General features: G+C 43.1%; 1 protein-coding gene across 2 annotated transcripts in view; it reads right to left on the minus strand.

The window, feature by feature from the left end:
- Positions 1–26,854, minus strand: part of LOC141133258 (interleukin-3 receptor class 2 subunit beta-like) — a 162,830-nt gene that overhangs the window by 17,873 nt on the left and 118,103 nt on the right. For both annotated transcript variants that reach the window (XM_073622523.1, XM_073622522.1), the window contains exons 9-11: positions 14,996–15,086; positions 9,004–9,079; positions 3,106–3,191 (exon numbers count right to left, since the gene is read on the minus strand). In XM_073622523.1, coding sequence (XP_073478624.1) covers positions 3,106–3,191; positions 9,004–9,079; positions 14,996–15,086 — 253 coding nt within the window. The remainder of the gene's footprint in view (positions 1–3,105; positions 3,192–9,003; positions 9,080–14,995; positions 15,087–26,854) is intronic.

The raw sequence follows: 26,854 nt of genomic DNA on the forward strand, positions 1-26,854 counted from the left end.
CACATTTAGCAGTGGTATTAATACAACTGTTAAATGTTTTGTTTACCACTGCAGTCAGAGATTTGGCCTGGCTGAACACCCATTTAGAGAATTATTGTGGGCTTCTATTACTCTATGTTCTGCAGCTCCCAGAGGAGACTAGGACAGGGGAGAAGAGAGAAGCAGTATTTGCCCAGGCTGCCTTTGAATCACATGGTTTTTCTGCAGCGGGAGGCTGAAGAGAACAAATCTGCATGTAGCTAGAGCCAAGGCTTTTATTGAAGACCAGAGAGAGAGAAAGGATTGGAGAGCATGGGGATTGGGACACTGTCAGTATTGCTGGAAACTTTGGATCGCTGCCATACCATACTACAGTACAACCCCTGGGTGATTCAAGGTCCAGAGCCACACAGAAACAAGACATAGGATTCCCTTCCATGCAGTGGGACTTCCAGCTGAGTCACTGAGTCTGATGAGAAGGCCTTTCAGCCATGATCTATTGCCACTAGAGAGAGGCTGAACTCTTAGGAACTGACTACACAGTTGCTCTATATCCCATTACTGTATTCAGGCCTTACTGTGACTGTTTTCATGTGCACCAATGGTAAAATTGGGCCCAACTTAACCAGCTGAAGATTCAGGACTAAAAGCTGTCCATTTACTGTTGCTATACAGAGACCTTTGCTAGTGCTACTTCAGGGGTATCTTTCAAGGGATACCACAAAGGATCACATTTCTTTGGGTGCACCCTAAACAGCTGCAATATCCTTAATCACAACACAGTTAATGTTTATATGTACTGTTTGCTGCTGATTTTACTGATTTGTGCAATAATTCCAGTCTAGTGATACAGAGCTCTAAACCTTGGGCATAGTAATTCCACTGTCTAGCAGTTTGTGTCTAAACCCACCTTTTGTATGTTTATTTATGCTCAGACCACCATTTACTTTAACTAAATAGTTTGAGTTCCTTTACCACTAAACAGCCCCAAGTAAATTTTCTGGTATTAGCTCAATACAGTCAAAGGTATATGTGCTTGTGACTCTTTAAGTGTCTGCAGTGATTTCCATCAAAGACAGCCAGTGGGGCTGAGGGTGTCGATGGAGTCAAGGTGCAGAACATAGAATACTCCTTTGGTGGTGGTGCTACCTAAAAAAGTACCTTTTACTATGGACAAGAGACAAAGGTCCTGTGAGGCAGCTATCTGCATGAGCAGTCTTTCATACTAGTTCTTCAGTTCACCAGCATTGGGAACCAGTCTTTACAGTGGTGCATGTGAATACAGTCCCAGTAAAGTCTGCATGCAGTAAATAATGCTTGTTAGATGTCAGTCTTTGCTAGTAGTAATAGGTTAATTGCAGCAGTCTCCCCTCACCAGTCCCAACGATACATCAACAGGAGTCAACCCACTTATGAATCTGCCTGGAATAACTCCAGTCCTCAGCACACAGCTGCAGGATTGTAGCAAGTTGATGTGCACACCTTAGTCTCCTTTTAGCAAAGGGGAAATTCTTCAGTATGCAGCCTGTGAAAATACTCTCTCTCTCTTTATACCAGGCTCAAATTGAGAGTTGTAGTTCTATAGTCCATTAATTCCCATAGCATTATCCTTTCTCTACAATATATCTCCCATGATTCAATGCTGCCCACCATCAAGTCTCTTGAGCTCCGTCTACTGGTCAGCTCCCCCTTGTTGATGGAGGTGAAGTAGTGTTAGCCCATTTAGCTGAAGTTCACTAGGAGCACACAGAAAACTGCAGCACAGTGTCCTAAATCACTTTGGGGTTGATTTACTAAAAGTGGAGTGGAGTGCAAAATCTGGTTTAGCTATGCATAGAAACCAATCAGCTTCCATTTTTTTTTTTGGCAAAGCTTAATTGAACAAGTTAAAGTTAAAAGCTGATTGGCTACAATGCACAGCTGCAACAGATTTTTCACTCTCCAGTTTTAGTAAATCAACCCCTTTGCCTCTAGCCAAGCATCTGGTTATACATGTTTGTCTGGTAATCTCAAAAGCTAACATTTATTATACATCCTTTTACTGGTGGAAACAAAATAATAATAATATAATTTAATTTAAGATAGAAAATACTGTAAGTACCGGAAAGACATAGTATTCAGTTCTAAGACAGCCATTTTTGTCATGCTAAGGCAATTTATAAAGACCTTTGCACAGGGATTTTTTTAAATAAATAGACCCAATATACTAGATGTCATCATTTCAGACTTTGTTAAAGTCAGAAGGTAAACATACTTGAATATTTTAGGAAAATCCTGCATGCAAAAGATTTTCAAATTGACTCTGAACACAGCATCTGATTTTTTTTTTTTACTCAGGGCTCTACATATGTATTCAGATGCTAATTCATGTGCGTGGTTAGCATTCCTGCATTACAACTGTGGGTTCTGAATTTATATCACCACAAGAAAAACAGCTGTATTGAATATGTATATTGTGTAAAGGGGTGTCCCTGTTTTTTCCAAACAAAAAATAAACATACTGGTTGATGAATTGGCTTCCACCAAAGTTACCCCTAGTACACATGAGTGTGGTGGAGAATTTAGACTAATGCCGCATACACACGAGTGGATTTCTTGTCGGAAAAAAATATGACAGCTTTTCCGACGGGATTCCGCTCAAGTTTGCCTTGCATACACACGGTCACGCAAAAGTTCGCTGAAATTACGACCGTCAAGAACGCGGTGACGTACAACACTACGACGAGAAAATGAAGTTCAATGCTTCCGAGCATGCGTCAAATTGTTTCCAAGCATGCGTAGGAATTTTGCACGTCGGAATTGCCACAGACGATCGCATTTTCGGATAGGAACTTTTTCCGACCGCAAAATTGAGAACATGCTACCAATTTTTTGCTGGAATTCGGCCAGTAAAAGTAAGATGGAGCATACACATGGTCGCATTTCCCGACGAAAAACTTTCATCGGTCTTTCGCGGGCCGAAATTCCGATCGTGTGTACGCGACATATGAATACTTTTTAGGGACAAGAGCAGATTTGTATAGATCTTTTGGGGCACAAGATCACATGTGAATGGATCTATACAAATGCAAATAAAGAAAAACACCAGACTCAGCAACCTCAGCTTGAATATACAGCTATACTTACATCATTAAGTTATTGCATGGCTCGACGTACAGATGTTCTTCATAAGGCAAACATGATCCATTCCGTTCATGACATACAATGGGTTTCTAAAATACAAAAGAGCCATGTCAAATGTATTTTTCATTTGGACATTTATTAAATCTACTTCATATCTAACAAGAGTCCCAGCCATACTGATATCCGAAGGATTATAACAAGGCTTGTTGCTCAGAAGTGATTACAAAAAATTAGAAAACTTTCTCTCTTTTTGTATCTGAATCTAATGCCAGTATCTGTAGCTGAGAATAATAGCTGTGCGTCTACCAAAGTAATCATTGAAAAAAGTCCACTTTTTTGATTTGTATTTACGTACATAATTATGTATTTATTTATGTTTAATTATTATTTATTTAAGTATTATTTATTTAAATATTATAAAGTATTATTATTATCATTTGTTATTGTATTTAGTTAAAGCAAGCCAGCAAACTAGAATCTGCTTTTTCTCTTTCAGGCAGGTAGAGGTAAGCAAACTAAATAGCTATGAATCTGGTGGATTGGGGTGTGTTAGATGAATATTAAAACTTTAAAGAGGAAATAAACTTCCTCTGCAGACATTTACCTATAGATGAGCCTATAATAATGCTTACCTATAAGTAGTGTAAATATCTCCTAAACGTGTACTGTTTAGGAGATATTTACATTACATGCAGCCAGTGACATCACTGACGCATGCGCTCTGAAGGAACGGCCACGGGTGCCGAGCCCTGTGCCGTGAATGGCGGCTCCCGTGCGCATGCATGAGATTGATGTCATTGTGGCTCTGGCCAATCACAGCACTACAGATGAGCTACATGCATATGCTATGATAAAGAACCTGCTAACAGGGAGGAGAGAACAGATGGATGAGCTCATCAGTATTCTTCACTGCTTAGTCACAGACCTAGGACAGGGAGTTGACCATGATGACCATGATGTAATACTTAAAGTGATATTAAACCCTCAGTTTTTATCTTCAGCATGTGATTTATTAGGTAACTGAATATGTAGCTTATTTTTATTTTATTCATTGTTCCTGTTTAAGTTGGTGCCATGGCCCCAAGTTTTCCTGTTTCAGGGTTGTTCTTTTCTCTTGCAGCATCTTATGGCACCACCCTTGCATGCTGGGACTAGAGTTGCTTCTCCCTGCATCAACCCACAACCTCATTGCCCAGAATGACAAGGCACTCCCCTGCTCCTCCCTCTTACACCTCAGCCACCCATCTCCAAGCTAACAGATTTGCTGGAGATTGCACTATCCACTGCTAACCCTTTTCTGTGAGGACCGGAAGTTTAGGGAATTAGCACTGAGAGAGCAGGAACCAGCAGCACATGGAAAGTTGTACTAGGTACATGATCTGGCACAGAGCGGCTGCCCTGCCACAGTATATCTATGGTGGGCGGTCACTGACCGGTTAAAGTGTATTTCAAATCTAACAATGTACATCTCTTATTTTCTCACTTTTGGTCTGTTAAATATATAGCTGAAAGTATTTTGTTATATCTAATAAATAGGAGCCAAATCATGAGAGCTGGCAACATCCTAGGCTTTCTGCCTCTGCTGACCCTTATCAGTTAGCATTGTTCCCAGCTCTTTAACTACACAACACCTTCATCATGTTTTGGAGACACAGAGAAGTGGAAGTGTTCTGTAGTCCTAACAGGGTTGTAGGCAGATAATGTCATGATCTCCATCTCAGTCAATCAGAGAAAGCCATGTATTCAGTGATAAAAATACAAACTTTTGGACAAATTGTGGTTCTGTCGGTACGTTGCCGCATTTATTATGCTATTGTAAACGCCTCAAGGGGTTTTAAAGGTAAATATTCCAAAGTATTTCTGAGATAATGGGTATTATTACCCAGCCCTCCTCTGGCCTGGAGATCCTAAATCTAGGAATCAATAACTTTCCTTATCACTTTCACACTGTGATCTCCCATCTACTTCTAGCAGCCAGAACCACAATCACTAGACATTGGAAACAATCACAAGAACATAATCCATCAGAAACCATTGAATTAGTGAAGTTCAACTTTGCTAATGAACAATTGTTATCTTCTACACATGGCAAGCTTCCCTTCTTTCTTAAACAGTGGAGTTCCTGGATACAATGGTCTAATAACTCTTGATACCTGTTAATCATAGCCTATTGCATTAGGATGGGCACCCCATGCACTTGACATGTAGGCCTTCTGACTGGCCTGCAAATATTGTCCTTTCTTATGTTATTATAATTATAAAATCCTAATAAAAAAATACAAAACTTCCTCTGAATGACTGAGAACTCAGTCTTACTTGATTTTGTTTGGGAGCAGGGCAAGAAGGTCTCGTCCCACTGCCAGAACACAGGGTTGTATACTGTATGTAGCTGTTGCACCCTACAGTTTATCTAGAGCTGACAGCATCTTTTAAAATAGTTTGCTTAGACCAAGCTGGCCCGAACAAATTATTTAAAGTAAAGTTAAATGGCCTTTAATCTTATTAGTAAATTGGTGAAAAGTGGCAATTTTATGACTATTTTGAATATTGTGATTGTTTTTTTTCAGTAACATGGTAAACTAATAAAGAAGTCATTTGTTTGTCACCTTGGAGTTAATTAGAGTACATATGTCCCTCCTACCATTACCTGGCACTGCTGTAATAGCGAAGAGCTTATTACTATTGTTTTAGGTGCCCAATCTTTAAGGAACATAGGAGGGAGACCATCAAAGGCTTGTGAATACCAGCCCATTTGCCTGACATGCAAGCTCATTTGGAGGGTGCATTTCTTTCATTTCATTGTGATGAAAACTTCTAAAAGATTAATAAAACCTAGACTTCTATGCTGATTAACCACTTTCCACCCACCATATAGCAGAATGACGGCTGGAAAGTCATTCTATTATCCTGACTGGGCATCATATGATGTCCAGCAGAATAAGCCACTGGAAAACGCCCACGGTGGCGTGCAGCGTGGCGATCGGTGGTGTGGTGTGCCAGTCTGACACACCGCATCTCTTATCTAGGTAAAGAGCCTATGATGTAGGCTCTTTACCATGTGATCACCTGTGTGCAATCACATCTGATCACATGGTAACCAGGAAGAGCCGTTTATCTGCTTTTCCTCTACTCGCACTGACAGGCGCAAGTAGAGGAGAGACAATCGACTTCTATCCTGACAGGGGGGGGGGTCTGCTATAATAATTAGCGCATTGATTATCAGTGCAGACCCATCGAGGATGCCCACTGGAGACCACCAGGGATGCCAATCAGTACACTCTGTGCCCATCAGTTATGCCTGTGAGTGCCTCCTGATCAGTGCCTACGAGAGCTCATCAGTGCCACCTACAAGTGCCCATCTGTGCAATCTATCAGTGCCCCTCAGTGCCACCTATCAGTGCCCATCAGTGCTACATAGCAGTGCCCATCAGTGCTGCTTATCAGCGCCTCATCATCAGTGCCCATCAGTGCCACCTCATCAGTGTCAATCAGTACTGCCTCATCAGTGCTCATCAGTGAAGGAGAAAACAAACTTATTTATAAAGTTTTGTAACAGAAACAAAGAAAAACTTTTTTTTTTCAAAATGTTCAAAATCTTTTTTTATTTGTAGCACAAAAAATAAAAACCTCATTGTTGATCAAATGCCACCAAAGAAACCTCTATTTGTGGGAAAAAATGATAAAAATTTGGTTTAGGTACAGTGTTGCATGATTACGCAATTGTCATTCAAAGTGCGACAGATGCAAATTGTACTGGGCAGAAAGGGGGTAAAAGTGCCCTGTACTGAAGTGGTTAAATTAAAACATTTTCCATCACTGACTTGAAACAAATGTACTAATTTGTGACAGATTAGGATATTCTGTGATTCTTTTCAATTAACTCAAACTAGGTGAAATGTAAAACTTAAAGTGATACTAAAGTCTCATTTTTTTTTTTTTTGTTAAAAATAAGAAACATGTCATACTTACCTGCTCTGTGCAGTGGTTTTGCACAGAGCATTCCAGATCCTCCTTTTCTCAGGTCCCTCTTTGGTACTCCTGGTCCCTCCCTCCTGTTGAGTGCTGCTGCTTGCTATGGGGGCACTGAAGCCTAGAAGCAGCTCCTTGTGTCCATTCAATCACGAAGCTGCGGCCTGGCCCCACCCCTTTCTCTCCTCATTGGCTCACTGAATTGATTGACAGAAGCAGGAGCCAATGGCGCAGCGCTGTTGTCTCATCCAATGAGGTGGGGAGTCCCGGACAGCCGAGTCTCTCTTACAACATCCCTGGATCTAGATGTAAGTAAGTATTAAGGGGGCTGAGGGAGACTGCTACACACAGAAGTTTTTTTATCTTAATGGATAGAATGCATTAAATGAGAAGCACAGTCAAAGCTTATTTGGCTGTACATCTCCTGTGGATCACAGAAGTGTAGTGGTTTTGCACTCCTATGACCCATTTTCAGCAGAGGGCGGACTGAAGTCTGCTCTTTGCTGATGTCATAGAAGTCGGTCCAGGCTCCACATCATCAGGACCACAGAGTCAGGATCCACCAGATCACTGGACCGACACCGCTGAGAGCCTGAGCCGGCTACCCCCGCCCCTCCACAACCCAGTGCTCCAGTGAGCGAGGTGGGGGCAGAGCAGAGAGTGGTGACTGACAGTCAGCAGCTCTCTGCTCACGGAGCTGTGAGAACCTAGTGATCGGCAGTGTTCAATCGCTCGGTTCTAAGTGCCGGGGGACAGATACAGCATCGGACCGATACTGCATCCACCTAGGTAAGTATAAATCTTAAAAAAAAACAAAACATATTTCTCTTTTAAGATAAAAAATCTTCTGCCTTAACAACCACGTTAACTAGTTATGGACCGCCCGCCAGAGTTGTACTGTGGCAGGTTGGCTCCCCTGCGCGAATCGCCGTCATTGTACGTTGGGCGCATACAAGGCGATTTGTGGGTGCACCCACGCCCATTTGCAAGTGGGAGAGCCAACCAGTGGGTACGGTGGACTTGATGTGCTCACCTCACATGAAGACCCACCATAGGGTCTAAAGGCACCTTCCCCTCAGGGGTTTAAATCCAGCAATCTGTTCCTCTATCCTCATAAGGACTCCAAGTCACTCAGATGCTGTTCCTCGTAGTTATATGTCATAAGGGCAGGAAAAAACTCAACATAGTGTTTTACTGTTTAAAAACAACTTTTAATAAAACCACAGCAAAGAACTCACATTTACAGATGCACTGTCCTGGTGCATGCAGGTAAAGCGCTTGTATGATAAAGATGGACAATCCCCGGATCACTGAAATATCTGCAGATCCTCGGCCCTGTGTCCCCAGCGGCTCGTGAACTGCTTCCGAGGTGGATGTAATGATGTCACAGGCTCCGCCTCAACGCGTTTCCTCACTGTACTTGTGACAATATAAAGAGGTCCTCGCAAAAAATGGCCTGGTCATTAAGGGGGAAATCCTTCCGGTTCTTAAGTGGTTATGCTGGCCATAGAAGGATCAACTAATAATTGACTTTTGTTGAACAGGACTGTTGGAAAACTTTAATTTGTTGAGAGGCTGCAGATAATTGGCTGCAGCGCTGATCATTGTAATCTGACAGAGGAGCCCCTGCTGCAACAGAGGATTCCTCTATCCACCTCGCTTGTGTGGATCAAGGAATCTAATCATTTTTTTTTGATCATCTATTTTGACCACTAATTACAGTGACACCTAATACACAGGCTGCCATTCATACGCTGTGCATATTCTCAAAAACAATTGAACTTGGCAGGAATCCAGAGAATGACTGAACTGAATCCAGAGATTGAGCGGTTCTCCTGAGACCTTGAAGTGATAGTCATAACTAATGATTACCCTACAAATTCATTTAACAACAGATGATGTGCTTATACTATTACCAAGTACAATACTTGCCTTAGTCTTCTGTAAAGCTTTAATGATGGCACTCTTGTTTGGATTTGGAATACTTTCATCCCACAGCCTTGTGTACCTGTAATACAAATTAATATGGAAATAAAAAGCTTTTTTACTGCAGTTTACCATCAGCAAATTGAAAACATTCTGTAGCTGACACCACCACATCAACCATTTTCTTCCCAACTGAAATAGCAAGTGTAGCACCCTGATGGTTAGGCAGGGTTGCCAGTAAATTTACCTGCCAGGTATAGTTGCCTTGGCCAATTGATAGGAGATCAATTGATTCCACCCTAATTCTGAAATTGCTGCACTTTTCTCTTCTGTCACTAGATGACCGGGTATCTGGTGACCTTAGATAAGACAAGGGCATTGCAAGGACAGATTAGGAGTAGATGGGGTATCTCAGCCAATGGGCAGGGATCTTCTTGTGTCCCTTGGCCTGCTGGGAGGGCTTATTTATTTGGGTGCAGTCAGGTGATCAGGGTTCTGTGCCATCTGGAAGACTGTCTGGGTGGACATGTGTTGTGCTGCCCTAGGCTGCTAGGCCAGAGCCTGAGGCCTATCCCAGGGACCTCTGGCTGCTAGGCTGTCTGAGGGGCTATTCAGAAGCAAAAGAGCAGCGTAGAGTTGGGATTGCAGCTTGCAGTCCAACCATAAGTGACGGTTCTGCCGGCCAGAGAACCTGTCATGGTCGGAGGTAGAGGGGAAGCTGTCACCACTAAGGGACCAACCACCTCATTACCAGGGACCACACTGAGTAGCTGAAGCAAGTACCAGAGCAGTATTCTCACCAACCGGGGATGGTGAAGAATTGGGAAACTTCAGCAGGTGTCAAGCCAGGGACCCAGCCAGCGGAGGTGACGCTTTCAGAGCAGCCTTGTGTGCCAAGCCAGGGACCAAGCAGGCCAGTGGTGTGACGCTTAAGGAGTATCTGTGAGTGCCAAGCTAGGGACCCAGCAGGGAAGCGGGGGTGATGCTTGAGGAAGATACTCGGTGAGAAGGTTGGAAGAGCTTAGGAGATTCATTGGCAGTGGATCAGCAAGTCTAGTGAGAAGAGACTGGGAGCTCGGTGGAGTGAAGATCTACAAGAAGTGATTGTAGAGGAAGTACAGAAGTTCATTACAACTTGTTAGAAATTGTTATAAGACTGTTGCCATAGGAGACAGCAATCCTACATATGAAGACGTGGTGTCCTGCTGGGTGCCTTTCCCTGCATGGCTGTTTACCTATAGAAGTCTCAGAGTCTGCCAATTAACATTGCAACTACCTAAAGTGGAGTTCCACCCCAAAAAAAAAAAATTGAAGCCACAGCTGGGCGCCCACAGTTACAATGCCAGTGCCACCGAGGGGGAGACGAGCGGGGCTTCAATCCCCCGCATCGCTAGACCCTGGGACAGGTAAGTGTCCGATTATTAAAAGTCAGCAGCTGCAGTATTTGTAGCTGCTGACTTTTAATTTTTTTTTATAACCCTCTTTCCCACAGTTCTGTTCAAGAGAAAATAAATCTCTTTGCATTCAAGTGTCTGGAGCCCATGAATCTACCTTGCATTACACCCACCATGCCCTGTAACCCACTCTTCACAGAAGGATGTCAGTTGTCCCTAACTCCGGAGGTTCTCGTTAGACCAAAGGGGACCCGGCACCTTGCTACACAAGGATAACTTTCCACAAATTTGTGGCAGTGTTGAATTGTAATTTGGGAAAAAATCCAGGCCTTTTTATAGCAATCTACGGAGCTGGCCAGAACCACCTCTGGAGGGAGTCTATTCCATATTTTCACAGCCCTTACTGTGAAGAAACCTTTCCATATATGGAGATGAAATTTCTTTTCCTCTAGACGTAAAGAGTGCCTCCTTGTCCTCTGTGATGACCTCAAGGTAAATAACTAAACACCAAGTTCACTATATGGACCCCTTATGTATTTGTACATGTTAATCATATCCTCCTTAATCTCCTCGTTGCAAGGCAGAATAAATCCAGTTCCTCTAATCTTTCCTCGGAGTTGAGCTCCTCCATGCCTCTTAGGCATGCCACAAGTTCTAGTTTACACTTTTTCAATATGAAGCAAATCAGCAAGAGCAAAGTTGCAGTGGTGAGTCTACAGCAAGTCACAGTGACCCCTGTGATGGGATAACTACTGCACAACATAACTGAACCAAAACTTGCAGAAGACTTGCAGAATGTTTGCAAAGAAAGTTGATCTGGAGTCATGCAATCCAAACTTGCTGCAATTGTGCAACAAACTTGTGAAGCCTGGAAAGTCTACCGATAGCTTAGCAAGTCATTTTAAAACTTGCAGCACAATTGCTTGCTATCTGGGAAAGTACACTAATGCCTAGATTCCCAGACCAAATTTAGCAACATTAGTATGTGTCTGTTAACTCAATAATAACTCTATTACCTATCTATTGATATGCCCATATACAGTTGTGCTCATAAGTTTACATACCCTGGCAGAATGTATGATTCATTGGCCATTTTTCAGAGAATATGGATGATAACACAAAAACTTTCCTTTCACTCATGGTTAGTGTTTGGGTGAAGCCATTTATTATTAATCAACTGTGTTTACTCTTTTAAAATCATAATCACAACAAAAACTGCCCAAATTACCCTGATCAAAAGTTTACATAACGTGGTGATTTTGGCCTGATAACATGCACACAAGTTGACACAAAGGGTGTTGAATGGCTATTAAAGGTAACCTGTGATCTGTTTGCTTGTAATTAGTGTGTGTGTATGAAAGGTCAATGAGTTTCTGGACTCCTGACAGACCCTTGCATCTTTCATCGAGTGCTGCACTAACGTTTCTGGATTCTGAGTCATGGGGAAAGCAAAAGAATTGTCAAAGGATCGGCGGGAAAAGGTAGTTGAACTGTATAAAACAGGAAAGGGATATAAAAAGATATCCAAGGATTGCAATTGAGAATGCCAATCAGCAGTGTTCAAATTCTAATCAAGAAGTGGAAAATGAGGGGTTCTGTTGAAACCAAACTAAAATTTTAGCCACAACTGCCAGGAAAATTGTTCTGGATGCAAAGAAAAACCCACAAATAACTTCAGGTGAAATACAGGACTCTCTGAAATCATGTGGTGTGGCTGTTTCAAGGTGCACAATAAGGAGGCACCTGAAAAAAGATGGGCTGCATGGTCAAGTCGCCAGAAGAAAGCCATTACTACACAAATGCCACAAAGTATCCCACTTACAATACGCCAAACAGCACAGAGACAAGCCTCAAATCTTCTGCCACAAAGTCATTTGGGTTGATGAGACCAAAATTGAGCTTTTTGGCCACGACCATAAACACTACATTTGGAGAATAGTCAACAAGGCCTATGATGAAAGGTACACCATTCCTACTGTGAAACACAGAGGTGGATCGCTGATGTTTTGGGGATGTGTGAGCTACAAAGGCACAGGAAATTTGGTCAAAATTGATGGCAAGATGAATGCAGTATGATATCAAAAAATACTGGAGGAACATTTTCATTCATCAGCCAGGAAGCTGTGCATGGGACGTACTTGGACATTCCAACATGACAATGATCCAAAACACAAGGCCAATTCTACCTGTCATTGGCTACAGCAGAATAAAGTGAAGGTTCTGGAGTGGCCATCTCAGTCTCCTGACCCCAATATCATTGAGCCACTCTGGGGAGATCTCAAATGTGCAGTTCATGCAAGACAGCCCAATAATTTACAGGAACTGGAGGATTTTTGCCAAGAGGAATGGGCAGCTTTACCATCTGAGAAGATAAAGAGCCTCATCCACGAATACCACAAAAGACTTCAAGCTGTCATTGATGTTAAAGGGGGCAATACATGGTATTAAGAACTGGGGTATGTAAACTTTTGATCAGGGTAATTTGGGTAGTTTTTTTTGCCATTATGATTTACAAAGAGTAAACACAGTTGATTGATAATAAATGGCTTCACTTAAACACTAACCATAAGTTAAAGAAAGGTTTTTATGTTATCATTCATATTCTCTGATTAATGACCAAGAAATCATAAATTCTGCCAGGGTATGTAAATTTATGAGCACAACTGTATACACTGTGATTTTAGTAATAAAACTTACCTTTATTAACAGTCTTTCATTCAGGTATCTCTGGGTGTTGCTGTCCCAGGCTGAGTGCATTTGGTATCACTGTCCCTTTGGCAGGAGCTGGCGCTATACAGGAAGGATTGACTTATGTGGCTCTGCTCTGCACCCGCTTGCTTCCTCTGGCGCCAGCTTTGTTCACAACACTGATGCTCTGGGATGGCGGGTTGGCAACCCATGATCTGGGCTTGCCAATCTTCATTCCCAGAGCAGAAGGCTGTGGGACACGTCAGAGGGCTCCATGGGCCACATGTGGCCCCCAGGATACTGGTTGGACACCCCTGCTTTCGATCCTGTGTCTAATATTGCAAAACAAAACCTTACTGGTTGCCATGAGCATGTTTTCATTTTTGTGGAGAACCTGGAAAGCTGAACTCAAGGCAAACAACTGAATTCACTTGTAACCTACATCTGTGGGAGCTTTATTATCTATCAATAGATTTTTATTTCTGTTTTGCCACACAGTATAATCCTGTCTGGTGGGGGAGCAGACCAGATTTTTACATGGTTGCTGGTCAGCACTAACGTTAGTGTGAAAAGTCAGCTCTTCTCCTGTCTGCTGTCATTTTGATTTTGATGTGAATCTTTTGAATAAACGAAGCAAACCTACGAGTGCGGCTGTCCAGCATTCATTTCTGTTTTATTGCTACTAGCAATAGCCAGCACCGACAACCTCCAAACCAAGAAAGATTTACCTCTTGCCTGTCAAATCCTCCTGGAGCGGTGATAACTCTCTCATATTCAAGTTTCTGGTCAGTAACAATTACAGGTCTTGTCCCTCCCCCAACCTACAATTGGACAGTGGCAGGTGAAGAAAACTGATAAGGTATTCTCTCTGTCACTGTAATGCCGTGTACACACGACCGGACTTTTCGACAGCAAAGGTCCGACGGAACGAATCCGTTGGACAATTCGATCGTGTGTGGGCTTCATCGGACCTTTTCTGTCGAAAAATCTGACGGACTTTAGAAATAGAACATGTTTCAAATCTTTCCGACAGGCTCGAGTCCTATGGAAAAATCCATTCGTCTGTATGCTAGTCCGACAGACGAAAAACTATGCTAGGGCAGCTATTGGCTACTGGCTATGAATTCCTTATTCTAGTCCGGTCGTACGTCATCACGTTCGAATCAGTCGGACTTTGGTGTGATCGTGTGTAGGAAAGTCCATTTCGTTGGAACTCCGTCGGAACTCCGTGGAAAAGTCCTTCGGGGTTCAGTCCGTTGAAAAGTCCGCTCGTATGTACGCGGCATTACTCTGTTCTCTCTACCTATCAGCACACAACTAATTGTGCCTTCTTGTGCTGCATCTCTCCTCCCTTCAGTCAGAATTCAGTCATACGAGAACTGCAAGTGGCTGACACCAAGCCAAATCCAGGTAACTTTTCTGCTTCCGAATTTCAGCTTACACCTAAATATTCTAAAAATGGTCCCCTCCCCCTCTTAACACCTATGCTAACTAACCTGGGTAAGGAAAATGTTTATACTTGCCTATTTTCAGGCCACTCCAGTTTGGTCACATGATCTATCTGGTGTCAGCCAGACAACGTCTAGTAAAGCCTGGAGTGGTGACATCACCCATAGGCTTTAATGGCCCATCCATTGTTGGTGCGTCCTCCTCTCCTCTGCAGCCATGCTGGCTGACACAGGGGAGCTGGATCATGTAACAGGGCTGGAGCAGACTGAAAATAGCTAAGTACAGTATATACATCTTTCTTACACAGGTTAGTTAGCATAAGAGTTAGGAGGGTGAAGGGAACAGTTTTAAGGCTAGATAGGTATAAGCTGGGGTTCCATTTTAATGTTTCCAATTTTTATAAGTAAGCTTGTAGTCTGCCATTGACTGTTACCACATGTATATAAATACATATAGGTTATACTCACCTTACCAGAGCTTTGTATCCAAAAATAGCAAATATTACAAGAACAATGATACATATAGGAATCAAGATGTATAGCAGGATGAGACTGAGAACTAAAAAAAAAAATAGAACAAATAAAATCATAAATATGTAAAATACTATCAATACCAAGGTATCGTTTTGTATAACTGCTCACCACTGCCCTGACAGGTCAACCATTGAAATATGTGGGGGAATTTGAAAGGGGAGTTCATGCAAGAAACCCACATGCACCTCGCAACTGAGGAAATTGTGCATGAAGGATTGGTCAATGTCTGAAAGTCAATGTCCAAGACTGGTGAGCAGTTATGGCAAATGTTAATTCAAATGTATTACTTTTTCTGTGATTCTGTTATGAATGAAGGTCTAACATTTGACTGTTCAAATATGTGGAAAAATTCAACAAGGTCTATAGGATGCACTTTTTTTCCACAATGTATGTGAAGTAAACGCTGGTATATGTTCCCGACACACATTTGAACGGAGTAAGTCACTTGATGGAAGATCAGTGTGCTGCTGCTTCTCCTTCTTCCAGCTCTTATGCAACTGAGAACAAAGGGAATGTGCGTTTTGTTTTTTCTTTTTGGCATGGGTTTCCTCTTAAAATCCATACCAGACCTGAAGGGCCTAGTATGGATTGGGGGGACCCCTCGCTGTTTTTTTTAAATCTGTAGTCAATCATGCCGCCCGCTGACCTGAAAAAAATAAAATAAATTAGCTCTCGCCGACACGGTTCCTCCGTTTCACAGTTCTTTTATAGGGAATGAGTGGTGCCACCAGTCTACGTCACCTGGTGGCACCACCCCCTTCTGACATCATGGACCAGTGCATGCTGGGTCCGAGATGTCAGAAGGAGCAGTGCCACAAGGGGTTGTAGACAGGTGACCCTGCCCATTGCCTATAAAGGAACTGTCAGACGAAGGGGCCTGCAGTAGGCCTAGCACCTCCATGTCGGCGAGAGCAATTTTTTTTCTTTTTTTTTTTTGGGTCGGCGGGCGGAGTGATTGACGACAGATCTACATCAGGGGACACTGTTTTTTATTTTTTAATAAAGGATTTGTCAAAAACTGTCTGTTTTTTTTAAATTTTTTGACACTTTTTTGGTGAATGGGTACGATGTACCCATTAAGCACCCCGCCTGCAGACCCCGACAACCACAGCCCAGGGTTGTCGGAAAGAGGCCCTTGTCCCCATCATGGGGACAATGTGCTATGGGGTGGTGACACAGTGCCCCCCCCCCAAAGCACCCACCCCCCATTTTGAGGGCAAGGGGCATGGTATGGTTCAGGGGGGTGCTCGCTCACCCCCCCTTTCCTGACCTGCCAGGCTGCATGCTGGGATAAGGATCTGGTATGGATTTTGGGGGAAAAAACCTACGCCATTTTTAAAAAACATTTTTCTATTGCTGGACAATTGTAGGCATTCTTTTCTTTACATTCATCTGTCAGTGGGGAGGCCCGCTGACAGATGATGACTCACGGTTGTTACGTGGGCAGTCGGCTTCCCGGCCCGTTGCTTAACCAGCTATTTCTTCACATAGAATTCAGATCGGTCGATTGTTTTTTAATGGATCTGAATTCTAATTGTTCTGAAAAGTTGGAATTCGTTAGAAAACGAATAAACAAAACAAATTTTAATGGATTTCAACAAAATTCATTATCTTTTTTATTCTGAGATTCAGATACACCCAAAACTCTGAATAACCAAAAATTCGTCCAAATTTGTTTTTTGGACCAAAACGAATTACACATGTCTAGTCTTTACCATTACTTTCTACATATTAATCATCATACACACAGAAAGCACACTTCATACTTAACCAAAGAGATGCAATCATGTAACTTCAGCAGCATTTATAACAAGAGAGAAAAATGGGGAGAGGAGGAAGAAAAATCTATGGGGACTACTCCAATTAAGCCCCCCCTTCCACCCCCATAAGCTAATTGGACTATTACGGTACCACATACACCAATACAATTTATAAATAAAATTTAAGTTTATTCAGAAGACATTTAAAACATCTATATATACAAGATATAGATCTCACACCTATCTGTTATTTACAGTACAAAAATTGCAGTAACATTTAAAATGCCCACAAAAGGTGGTTGAAGGCTGTTATTTTAGAGCACTTGGGGATGTATCCTCAACAGTTTCGCGGATTGACCGCTTCTTCAGGATGATTCCAAGTGGATTCTCTATGGATCAAATAATTACAATTACACACATAATAACTGAGGATAAATTTATAAACAACAGCATAATATTGGAGTAGTAATACATTTCGAAAAGTTAGAATACACTCACCAACCAGCCAGAAGGAGAAAAGTGAACAAAGGGAAAAAGAGGAGAAGAAAAAAAGAGGGAGGGGAAAAAAAAAGCAAAAAGGGGGGAAAAGGGGGAAGGGAGGGGGGGAAGGGGGGAGAGAGAGAGAGGAAGGGGGGACGGGGGGAAGGCAGGGATGGGAGGGAAAAGAAAGGGGAGGGGGGGGGAAGAGGGGAGGGGGAAGAAAGGGGAGGAAAAACGGGGGGGGGGGAATTGGAATGGGATGGGGGAAAAAACATGGATTAGAGACAAGAAAAAGTGGGAAAGGAGAGGAAAGGGGGGGGGGGAGATAACCCTCCACCTCTAGTGCATGTAAAGCATTCTAAAACGCACCCACCATTACTGGAACACTTATAAAGGACCAATGTTTTGCTCCTGGGGCAGGATTTGTATTTAGGGATCAAATACTGTAGTCATTATTAAAGGTAGGAACAATACAGTCTCTCAAAATATCCTGGATAGATGCTGCAGATTTCACTAGTCTGATTACAATTGACCTGTCTGGTCAGAGCTGGGAACAGAAGGAAGAGGAGGACAGTACTGTCACGTTCATTCCGGTAAACATAAGTACTGGTCAGACAGCAATTGTAAACAGACAGAAAGAGGATATAATGTAAACACTTACTAGCTGGTTGATCCCCATGTAAATGGCCTGCCGATCGTTTTCCTATGCCGTGGATACAAGACCGCCATTTAGGCGGCCTTATATATCCCCAACCCGGAAGGTGTGCGGCAATAGAGCATCCGCAGTCTAGCTTCCGGGTCAGACTTTCTCCTAGAGCGCAGGCGCGTATCCTGAACTGCGCCTGCGTCTAGCCCACTGAGTAAGCGGTGAAAAAGACCACTGAAGGAGGCAGAGGAGGATGGCCCCATCCAAGGGAAGCCACTCCTCTGCCTAATGCCACACGTACAGAGCCTGCCTTCGTATATTCGTGACACTACAGACTTGTTAAAACACATTGAGGGGATCCAAGTCCCTCCGGACGCACTGCTCGTGGCTGTTGATGTCGAGGCTTTATACTCGAGCATCCCCCACGGGCAGGGCATCCGGATGGCTGGATCTTTTCTGATGGAGCAAGATCATAACACATGGCCGGTCAATAATTTCATCTTAAAGTTGTTGGAATTTATTCTTACTAAAAACTATTTCATCTTTATGGATCAGCTTTACCCTCAGACCCAGGGCGTCGCAATGGGCACATTGTGTGCCCCGTCTTATGCCAATTTATATCTTGGCGGCTGGGAGCGCACCATCTTTGGGGACGAACAATTGGAACCTTTCCTAGACCATACGTTATGTTGGTATAGGTATATTGACGATCTACTAATTATCTGGACAGGTACGGTAGAACTCCTCAAATCTTTTATAGAAAGATTAAACAACGATCAATTTAACCTATATTTTACATACACATATGACCTCCAGAGCGTATCGTTTCTTGATGTACAGATTACCAAAAAATCCCTCAGGAAAACTGATTACAGATTTATTTCGCAAACCTACGGCGGGTAACACGCTGCTACACGCGTCTAGCTCACATCCCCGTTCCCTTATTCGCAGTATCCCCTACGCTCAATATTTGAGATTAAGGAGGAACTGCACTGAGGATGGGGATTTCTTCTGACAAGCTGACGCACTATGTTTACGTTTATTAGCACGTGGGTATAGTAGTACAAATTTGAGAAAGGCTTTTAATAAAGCCTTTGCTTTAGACCGCCAGACACTGCTTTATGTCCCTCCCCGTACCAAATGACCCTTCAATGCGGCAATCATTACCAGATACTCCACCCACCATCATCAGCTGCGTAATATACTTTCTGAACATTGGCATCTATTGATAGATCACCATATTGTTAAAAAATACATAAAAACCTCTCCTGAATAAGTATTCAGAAGAGCCACCTCACTAAGAGATAGACTCACTCATAGCCACTATAGAACTCCCAAGAATACAGCTCAAGAGCCCTGCGGCACGTACAAATGCGGTTATTGTCCACATTGTCCCTGGATCTTAGAGGGACACCAACTATTGCTCCCTAACGGAGAACTACTAACCCCAAGACATTCGGCCAATTGCGGTATGAGTGGTCTTATCTATTTAATGACATGCGACTGCGGAGCGTTCTACGTGGGGAAGACCATTAGGGAGCTGAGGCAACGACTGGGAGATCACCTGTATGCATCAACAAATGGTAAACTCACTACAGTGGGGCGCCATATTGGCATTCACCATAAATTTAACCCGGACTACGTGAAATTCACTGTATTAGAAGTTATCCCCAAGGACCCCAGAGGGGGTGACTGGGATCGGGAAATCTTAAAACAGGAATCATATTGGATAGAACGATTGAATGCTCTCACTCCTCAATGAGGCACATACATACAAGCACTTTTTGTAATAACAATGATGATACGGGTTATCTGCCCAGCCCGGCCGACCGCTCCCTGATGGAGACCCCAATGGCCCAAACCATACCTCCCCCTCCCTCCCCCTTACCCCCCCTTCTTTTTCCCCCTGCCTTCCCTGTCCCCCCCCCCTCCCCTATTTTCCTTTTCTTTCCTCTTCCTTTTACCACCAATGGAGTGGTTTTGACTTTGGTCTCTATCAATGGAGGCCCCCCTTGTCCCATTTCTATTATACCATCATTATAGGCAGTCCCCTCTTTCTTTATGCTAAGAAAATATTTTAATTAATGACTGGTCATCTTTCTTTATTGTTTTAAAAAAAAAATTCTTTTTTGTTTCTGCAAATATGTTTCTGCCAATATGTATGTAATAATATTTTGTAATTATTACATTGTATAAACTGTTCATGTGTATTGTGTTTATGAGTTTGGATTGGTCGACTGAATTCATTGCACGCACCAATTGATTGTATTAGCGTTGTACTTATGGTTCCAGCTATTGAATACACTCACCACCAATGTGCGGTGTGAGGAGTTAATTCTCCCCCAGTGGCGGGCACGTGACTTTCCAGGCAGAGGAGTGGCTTCCCTTGGATGGGGCCATCCTCCTCTGCCTCCTTCAGTGGTGTTTTTCATCGCTTACTCAGTGGGCTAGACGCAGGCGCAGTTCAGGATACGCGCCTGCGCTCTAGGAGAAAGTCTGACCCGGAAGCTAGACTGCGGACGCTCTATTGCCGCACACCTTCCGGGTTGGGGATATATAAGGCCGCCTGAATGGCGGTCTTGTATCCATGGCATAGGAAAACGATCGGCAGGCCATTTACATGGGGATCAACCAGCTAGTAAGTGTTTACATTATATCCTCTTTCTGTCTGTTTACAATTGCTGTCTGACCAGTACTTATGTTTACCGGAATGAACGTGACAGTACTGTCCTCCTCTTCCTTCTGTTCCCAGCTCTGACCAGACAGGTCAATTGTAATCAGACTAGTGAAATCTGCAGCATCTATCCAGGATATTTTGAGAGACTGTATTGTTCCTACCTTTAATAATGACTACAGTATTTGATCCCTAAATACAAATCCTGCCCCAGGAGCAAAACATTGGTCCTTTATAAGTGTTCCAGTAATGGTGGGTGCGTTTTAGAATGCTTTACATGCACTAGAGGTGGAGGGTTATCTCCCCCCTCCCCCCCCTTTCTTCTCCTTTCCCACTTTTTCTTGTCTCTAATCCCTGTTTTTTCCCCCATCCCATTCCAATTCCCCCCCCCGTTTTTCCTCCCCTTTCTTCCCCCTCCCCTCTCCCCCCCCTCCCCTTTCTTTTCCCTCCCATCCCTGCCTTCCCCCCGTCCCCCCTTCCTCTCTCTCTCTCCCCCCCCTTCCCCTTTCCTCTTCCCCCCCTCCATTCCCCCTTTTCCCCCCTTTTTGCTTTTCTTTTTTTCCCCTCCCTCTTTTTTTCTTCTCTTCTTTTTCCCTTTGTTCACTTTTCTCCTTCTGGCTGTTTATTTTCCTTCTTCTTTTCTCTCTCCCCCTGTTTCCCCCCCCCCTTTTTTTTGTTCCCCCTCTCTTTTCTTTCCCTCCCTCACTCTAGTTCTAGCTTCATTCCACCCGGGTGGCCCAACCTACTAATAAGTGATCCACACTTCCTCCTTTTAATATGTTCCTCATTTCTCTTTATTAGTGTACCATGCCGTATTAAATCTCCCGTGCTCGCCCCCGGGGGGGGAACGCCCGCTTTTTGGGCGTCTCACAGTACCGTCCTAGCCCCACTCGTGCAGTGGTTGGTGAGTGTATTCTAACTTTTCGAAATGTATTACTACTCCAATATTATGCTGTTGTTTATAAATTTATCCTCAGTTATTATGTGTGTAATTGTAATTATTTGATCCATAGAGAATCCACTTGGATGCCTCCTGAAGAAGCGGTCAATCCGCTAAACTGTTGAGGATACATCCCCAAGTACTCTAAAATAACAGCCTTCAACCACCTTTTGTGGGCATTTTAAATGTTACTGCAATTTTTGTACTGTAAATAACAGATAGGTGTGAGATCTATATCTTGTATATATAGATGTTTTGAATTTCTTCTGAATAAACTTAAATTTTATTTATAAATTGTATTGGTGTATGTGGTACCGTAATAGTCCAATTAGCTTATGGGGGTGGAAGGGGGGGCTTAATTGGAGTAGTCCCCACCATAGATTTTTCTTCCTCCTCTCCCCATTTTTCTCTCTATTAATACTTATATAGGATGAAGGTACCCAAATAATATGTATATATTATCATCCATTTGGCAATTACTTCATTAAACTGTTTTAGGGTGGATAATACACCCAGATCCCAGGATCAAAAATATCCCTCCAGAAATTGCCATTAACCAAATATTACGTTTTCAAGCTTGAGACCGTTTTCCACTTCTTTTTTACCCTTATTGATTAACCTCTTTGACCTAGTCATAATTAATTTTTCGCTAAGCGTCATTGGAATTGCCTCTATTGTGATAGAGATTAGACAATGGATGTTTTGGGTACAACCTGGGGGGACTTTATGTCCAATATCCAGGCAGGGTGCCTTACTAATTATAAAACAGATGATGAAACTAAAATCTTTCTAGACAGGATGTTCAATCTTCTAAAAAGGAAATCTCACTTACATTGGCACATCCAGTATTTTGAATCATATGTCAATGAAAAAATTTGCCCTTTGGGCCTTCGTATACAAATGTTTCTGACTATTAAGGACCCTTCCCCTGACTTTAAAAAGACATGGGAAGGTACCTTAACACAATGCAGCTTAGAATTAATGAAACAATTGACCACACAATATCGTTCGGATATGACGATCTTGGATGGTGAAATTGAAAGATTGATAAATCAATTTCCGAACATAAAAGATTCAGCCCCCTTTACGGATAAATGGAGGGAGGTAAAAGAACGTCTAGAAACTATTAACAAGGACATCATAAAGAAAAAACAGGGCAAATTTCTTCAGGATAAGCTAGCTTTTTCGGAAGGATACGCATATAAATGGTCAGGAAAATTACACTCAAGAAAATATTATCACTGTAATCAGAAACCCCCAAATGTTACAGCAACAGATTACACTGAATCTGATTCTTCCCTGTCTTCTTTATCCTCACAGGTCACAACACATTCCACTACTTCACGTACACCCAGCATCCCTCGAAAAAGGTCCCTCACAGGCGATAACCACCCTATCAAGCTCCCCAAAAAGGGCAAACAGCACGGTAAAACACTGAAAACACAACAGGCACCTCGATTGGGTGTACAGACCCCCGCGGAGGGATCTGCACAACCCACTTTACATAACATAATTCCCAAATTACTACAACCCAATATTCAGACACTATTGGCACAACCGGGTTTTTTAGTACAGGCAACCCCAGAGCCCAACAAGCAAGGGAATCTGGACACGCATGTCCAAAGGACCCCACACCCAGGCACGTCTCACAACTAGATACAGTTGAGTCGAATAGTGATGCCCATACATTGAACATCATTAATCTGACTCCCTATTAACTTTCTCCTGAGGAAAAACAGGTTTTACAACTGGGGTTGGGTTTCTGTCCTACGGAATCTATCAATAGCTATGAGACCATAAAAGATCTGTATCTGTTTGCCAGGAACTTAACATTTAACTATATTTTTGACCATGATCGGAAAAAGCTCAGGTTGGAGAAAGAGTTGGCTGAAAGAACCAAAAATTTCTCCATGGCTGAATTCCGTGCATTACGAGACCTAATGCTCCTGTACGATGAGGGAGCAGTGACCTCACAAGCTACAGATACTGACAACGATCTTTCCGAAATAAATTTAAGTCATACCAATGCTAACCTTATTCCTAAAGGTCCCCCCAAAAGTTTCAAACCCAAATCTCGGGCCTTCCCCGACCTAATGACATGCCCCTCCATTTGGGCCTTCTTACATGAGTGTATTCTATCTCTGAAAAAAGAACAATGGGCAACATCATCATCAAATTTAACCCCTGAACAAAATAGAGCCATTAATAAACTTCAAAAAAACCCTGATTTAATAATCAAGCAGTCGGATAAAGGTGGGAATCTGGTACTGATGACGCATCAATATTACCAGACCATGTGTCTAAAGATTTTACTAAACTCTAATTGGTATTCCCCCATAGACACTTCATTTATCCAATCAACTATTGACGAGTTCAGGCACCTCGTGGTAGGGGCCTTCTGGGAGGGCCTCATCGACGAGGATACCCTGAAATTCGTTAATATCCAAACGCCACGCACACCAACATTTTATGCGCTCCCCAAGACGCATAAAAATCTGACGTCACCACCAGGTCGCCCGATTGTATCGGGTAAAGGTTCTCTTACAGAGAATGCGAGCAAGCTAGTAGATACATTCCTAATGCCACACGTACAGAGCCTGCCTTCGTATATTCGTGACACTACAGACTTGTTAAAACACATTGAGGGGATCCAAGTCCCTCCGGACGTCCTGCTCGTGGCTGTTGATGTCGAGGCTTTATACTCGAGCATCCCCCACGGGCAGGGCGTCCGGATGGCTGGATCTTTTCTGATGGAGCAAGATCGCAACACATGGCCGGTCAATAATTTCATCTTAAAGTTGTTGGAATTTATTCTTACTAAAAACTATTTCATCTTTATGGATCAGCTTTACCTTCAGACCCAGGGCGTCGCAATGGGCACATCGTGTGCCCCGTCTTATGCCAATTTATATCTTGGCGGCTGGGAGCGCACCATCTTTGGGGACGAACAATTGGAACCTTTCCTAGACCATACGTTATGTTGGTATAGGTATATTGACGATCTACTAATTATCTGGACAGGTACGGTAGAACTCCTCAAATCTTTTATAGAAAGATTAAACAACAATCAATTTAACCTATATTTTACATACACATATGACCTCCAGAGCGTATCGTTTCTTGATGTACAGATTACCAAAAATCCTTCAGGAAAACTGATTACAGATTTATTTTTCAAACCTACGGCGGGTAACACGCTGCTACACGCGTCTAGTTCACATCCCCGTCCCCTTATTCACAGTATCCCCTACGCTCAATATTTGAGATTAAGGAGGAACTGCACTGAGGACGGGGATTTCTTCCGACAAGCTGACGCACTACCTTTACGTTTATTGGCACGCGGGTATAGTAGTACAAATTTGAGAAAGGCTTTTAATAAAGCCTTTGCTTTAGACCGCCAGACACTGCTTTATGGCCCTCCCCGTACCAAACGACCCTTCAATGCGGCAATCATTACCAGATACTCCACCCACCATCATCAGCTGCGTAATATACTTTCTAAACATTGGCATCTATTGACAGATCACCATATTGTTACAAAATACATAAAAACCTCTCCTGAATTAGTATTCAGAAGAGCCACCTCACTAAGAGATAGACTCACTCATAGCCACTATAGAACTCCCAAGAATACAGCTCAAGAGCCCCGCGGCACGTACAAATGCGGTTATTGTCCACATTGTCCCTGGATCTTAGAGGGACACCAACTATTGCTCCCTAACGGAGAACTACTAACCCCAAGACATTCGGCCAATTGCGGCATGAGTGGTCTTATCTATTTAATGACATGCGACTGCGGAGCGTTCTACGTGGGGAAGACCATTAGGGAGCTGAGGCAACGACTGGGAGATCGCCTCTATGCATCAACAAATGGTAAACTCACTACAGTGGGGCGCCATATTGGCATTCACCATAAATTTAACCCGGACTACGTGAAATTCACTGTATTAGAAGTTATCCCCGAGGACCCCAGAGGGGGTGACTGGGATCTGGAAATCTTAAAACGGGAATCATATTGGATAGAACGATTGAATGCTCTCACTCCCCCGGGCCTCAATGAGGCACATACATACAAGCACTTTTTGTAATAACAATGATGATACGGGTTATCTGCCCAGCCCGGCCGTCCGCTCCCTGATGGAGACCCCAATGGCCCAAACCATACCTCCCCTTGCCCCCCCTTCTTTTTCCCCCTGCCTTCCCCGTCTCTCCCCCCCCCCCCTCCCCTATTTTCCTTTTCTTTCCTCTTCCTTTTACCACCAATGGAGTGGTTTTGACTTTGGTCTCTATCAATGGAGGCCCCCCTTGTCCCATTTCTATTATACCATCATTATAGGCAGTCCCCTCTTTCTTTATGCTAAGAAAATATTTTAATTAATGACTGGTCATCTTTCTTTATTGTTTTCAAAAAAAAATTCTTTTTTGTTTCTGCAAATATGTTTCTGCCAATATGTATGTAATAATATTTTGTAATTATTACATTGTATAAACTGTTCATGTGTATTGTGTTTATGAGTTTGGATTGGTCGACTGAATTCATTGCACGCACCAATTGATTGTATTAGCGTTGTACTTATGGTTCCAGCTATTGAATACACTCACCACCAATGTGCGGTGTGAGGAGTTAATTCTCCCCCAGTGGCGGGCACGTGACTTTCCAGGCAGAGGAGTGGCTTCCCTTGGATGGGGCCATCCTCCTCTGCCTCCTTCAGTGGTGTTTTTCATCGCTTACTCAGTGGGCTAGACGCAGGCGCAGTTCAGGATACGCGCCTGCGCTCTAGGAGAAAGTCTGACCCGGAAGCTAGACTGCGGACGCTCTATTGCCGCACACCTTCCGGGTTGGGGATATATAAGGCCGCCTGAATGGCGGTCTTGTATCCACGGCATAGGAAAACGATCGGCAGGCCATTTACATGGGGATCAAACAGCTAGTAAGTGTTTACATTATATCCTTTTTCTGTCTGTTTACAATTGCTGTCTGACCAGTACTTATGTTTACCGGAATGAACGTGACAGTACTGTCCTCCTCTTCCTTCTGTTCCCAGCTCTGACCAGACAGGTCAATTGTAATCAGACTAGTGAAATCTGCAGCATCTATCCAGGATATTTTGAGAGACTGTATTGTTCCTACCTTTAATAATGACTACAGTATTTGATCCCTAAATACAAATCCTGCCCCAGGAGCAAAACATTGGTCCTTTATAAGTGTTCCAGTAATGGTGGGTGCATTTTAGAATGCTTTACATGCACTAGAGGTGGAGGGTTATCTCCCCCCTCCCCCCCCTTTCCTCTC

This window comes from Aquarana catesbeiana, linkage group LG03 (assembly GCF_042186555.1).
Source record: "Aquarana catesbeiana isolate 2022-GZ linkage group LG03, ASM4218655v1, whole genome shotgun sequence".
Lineage (NCBI taxonomy): Eukaryota > Metazoa > Chordata > Amphibia > Anura > Ranidae > Aquarana > Aquarana catesbeiana.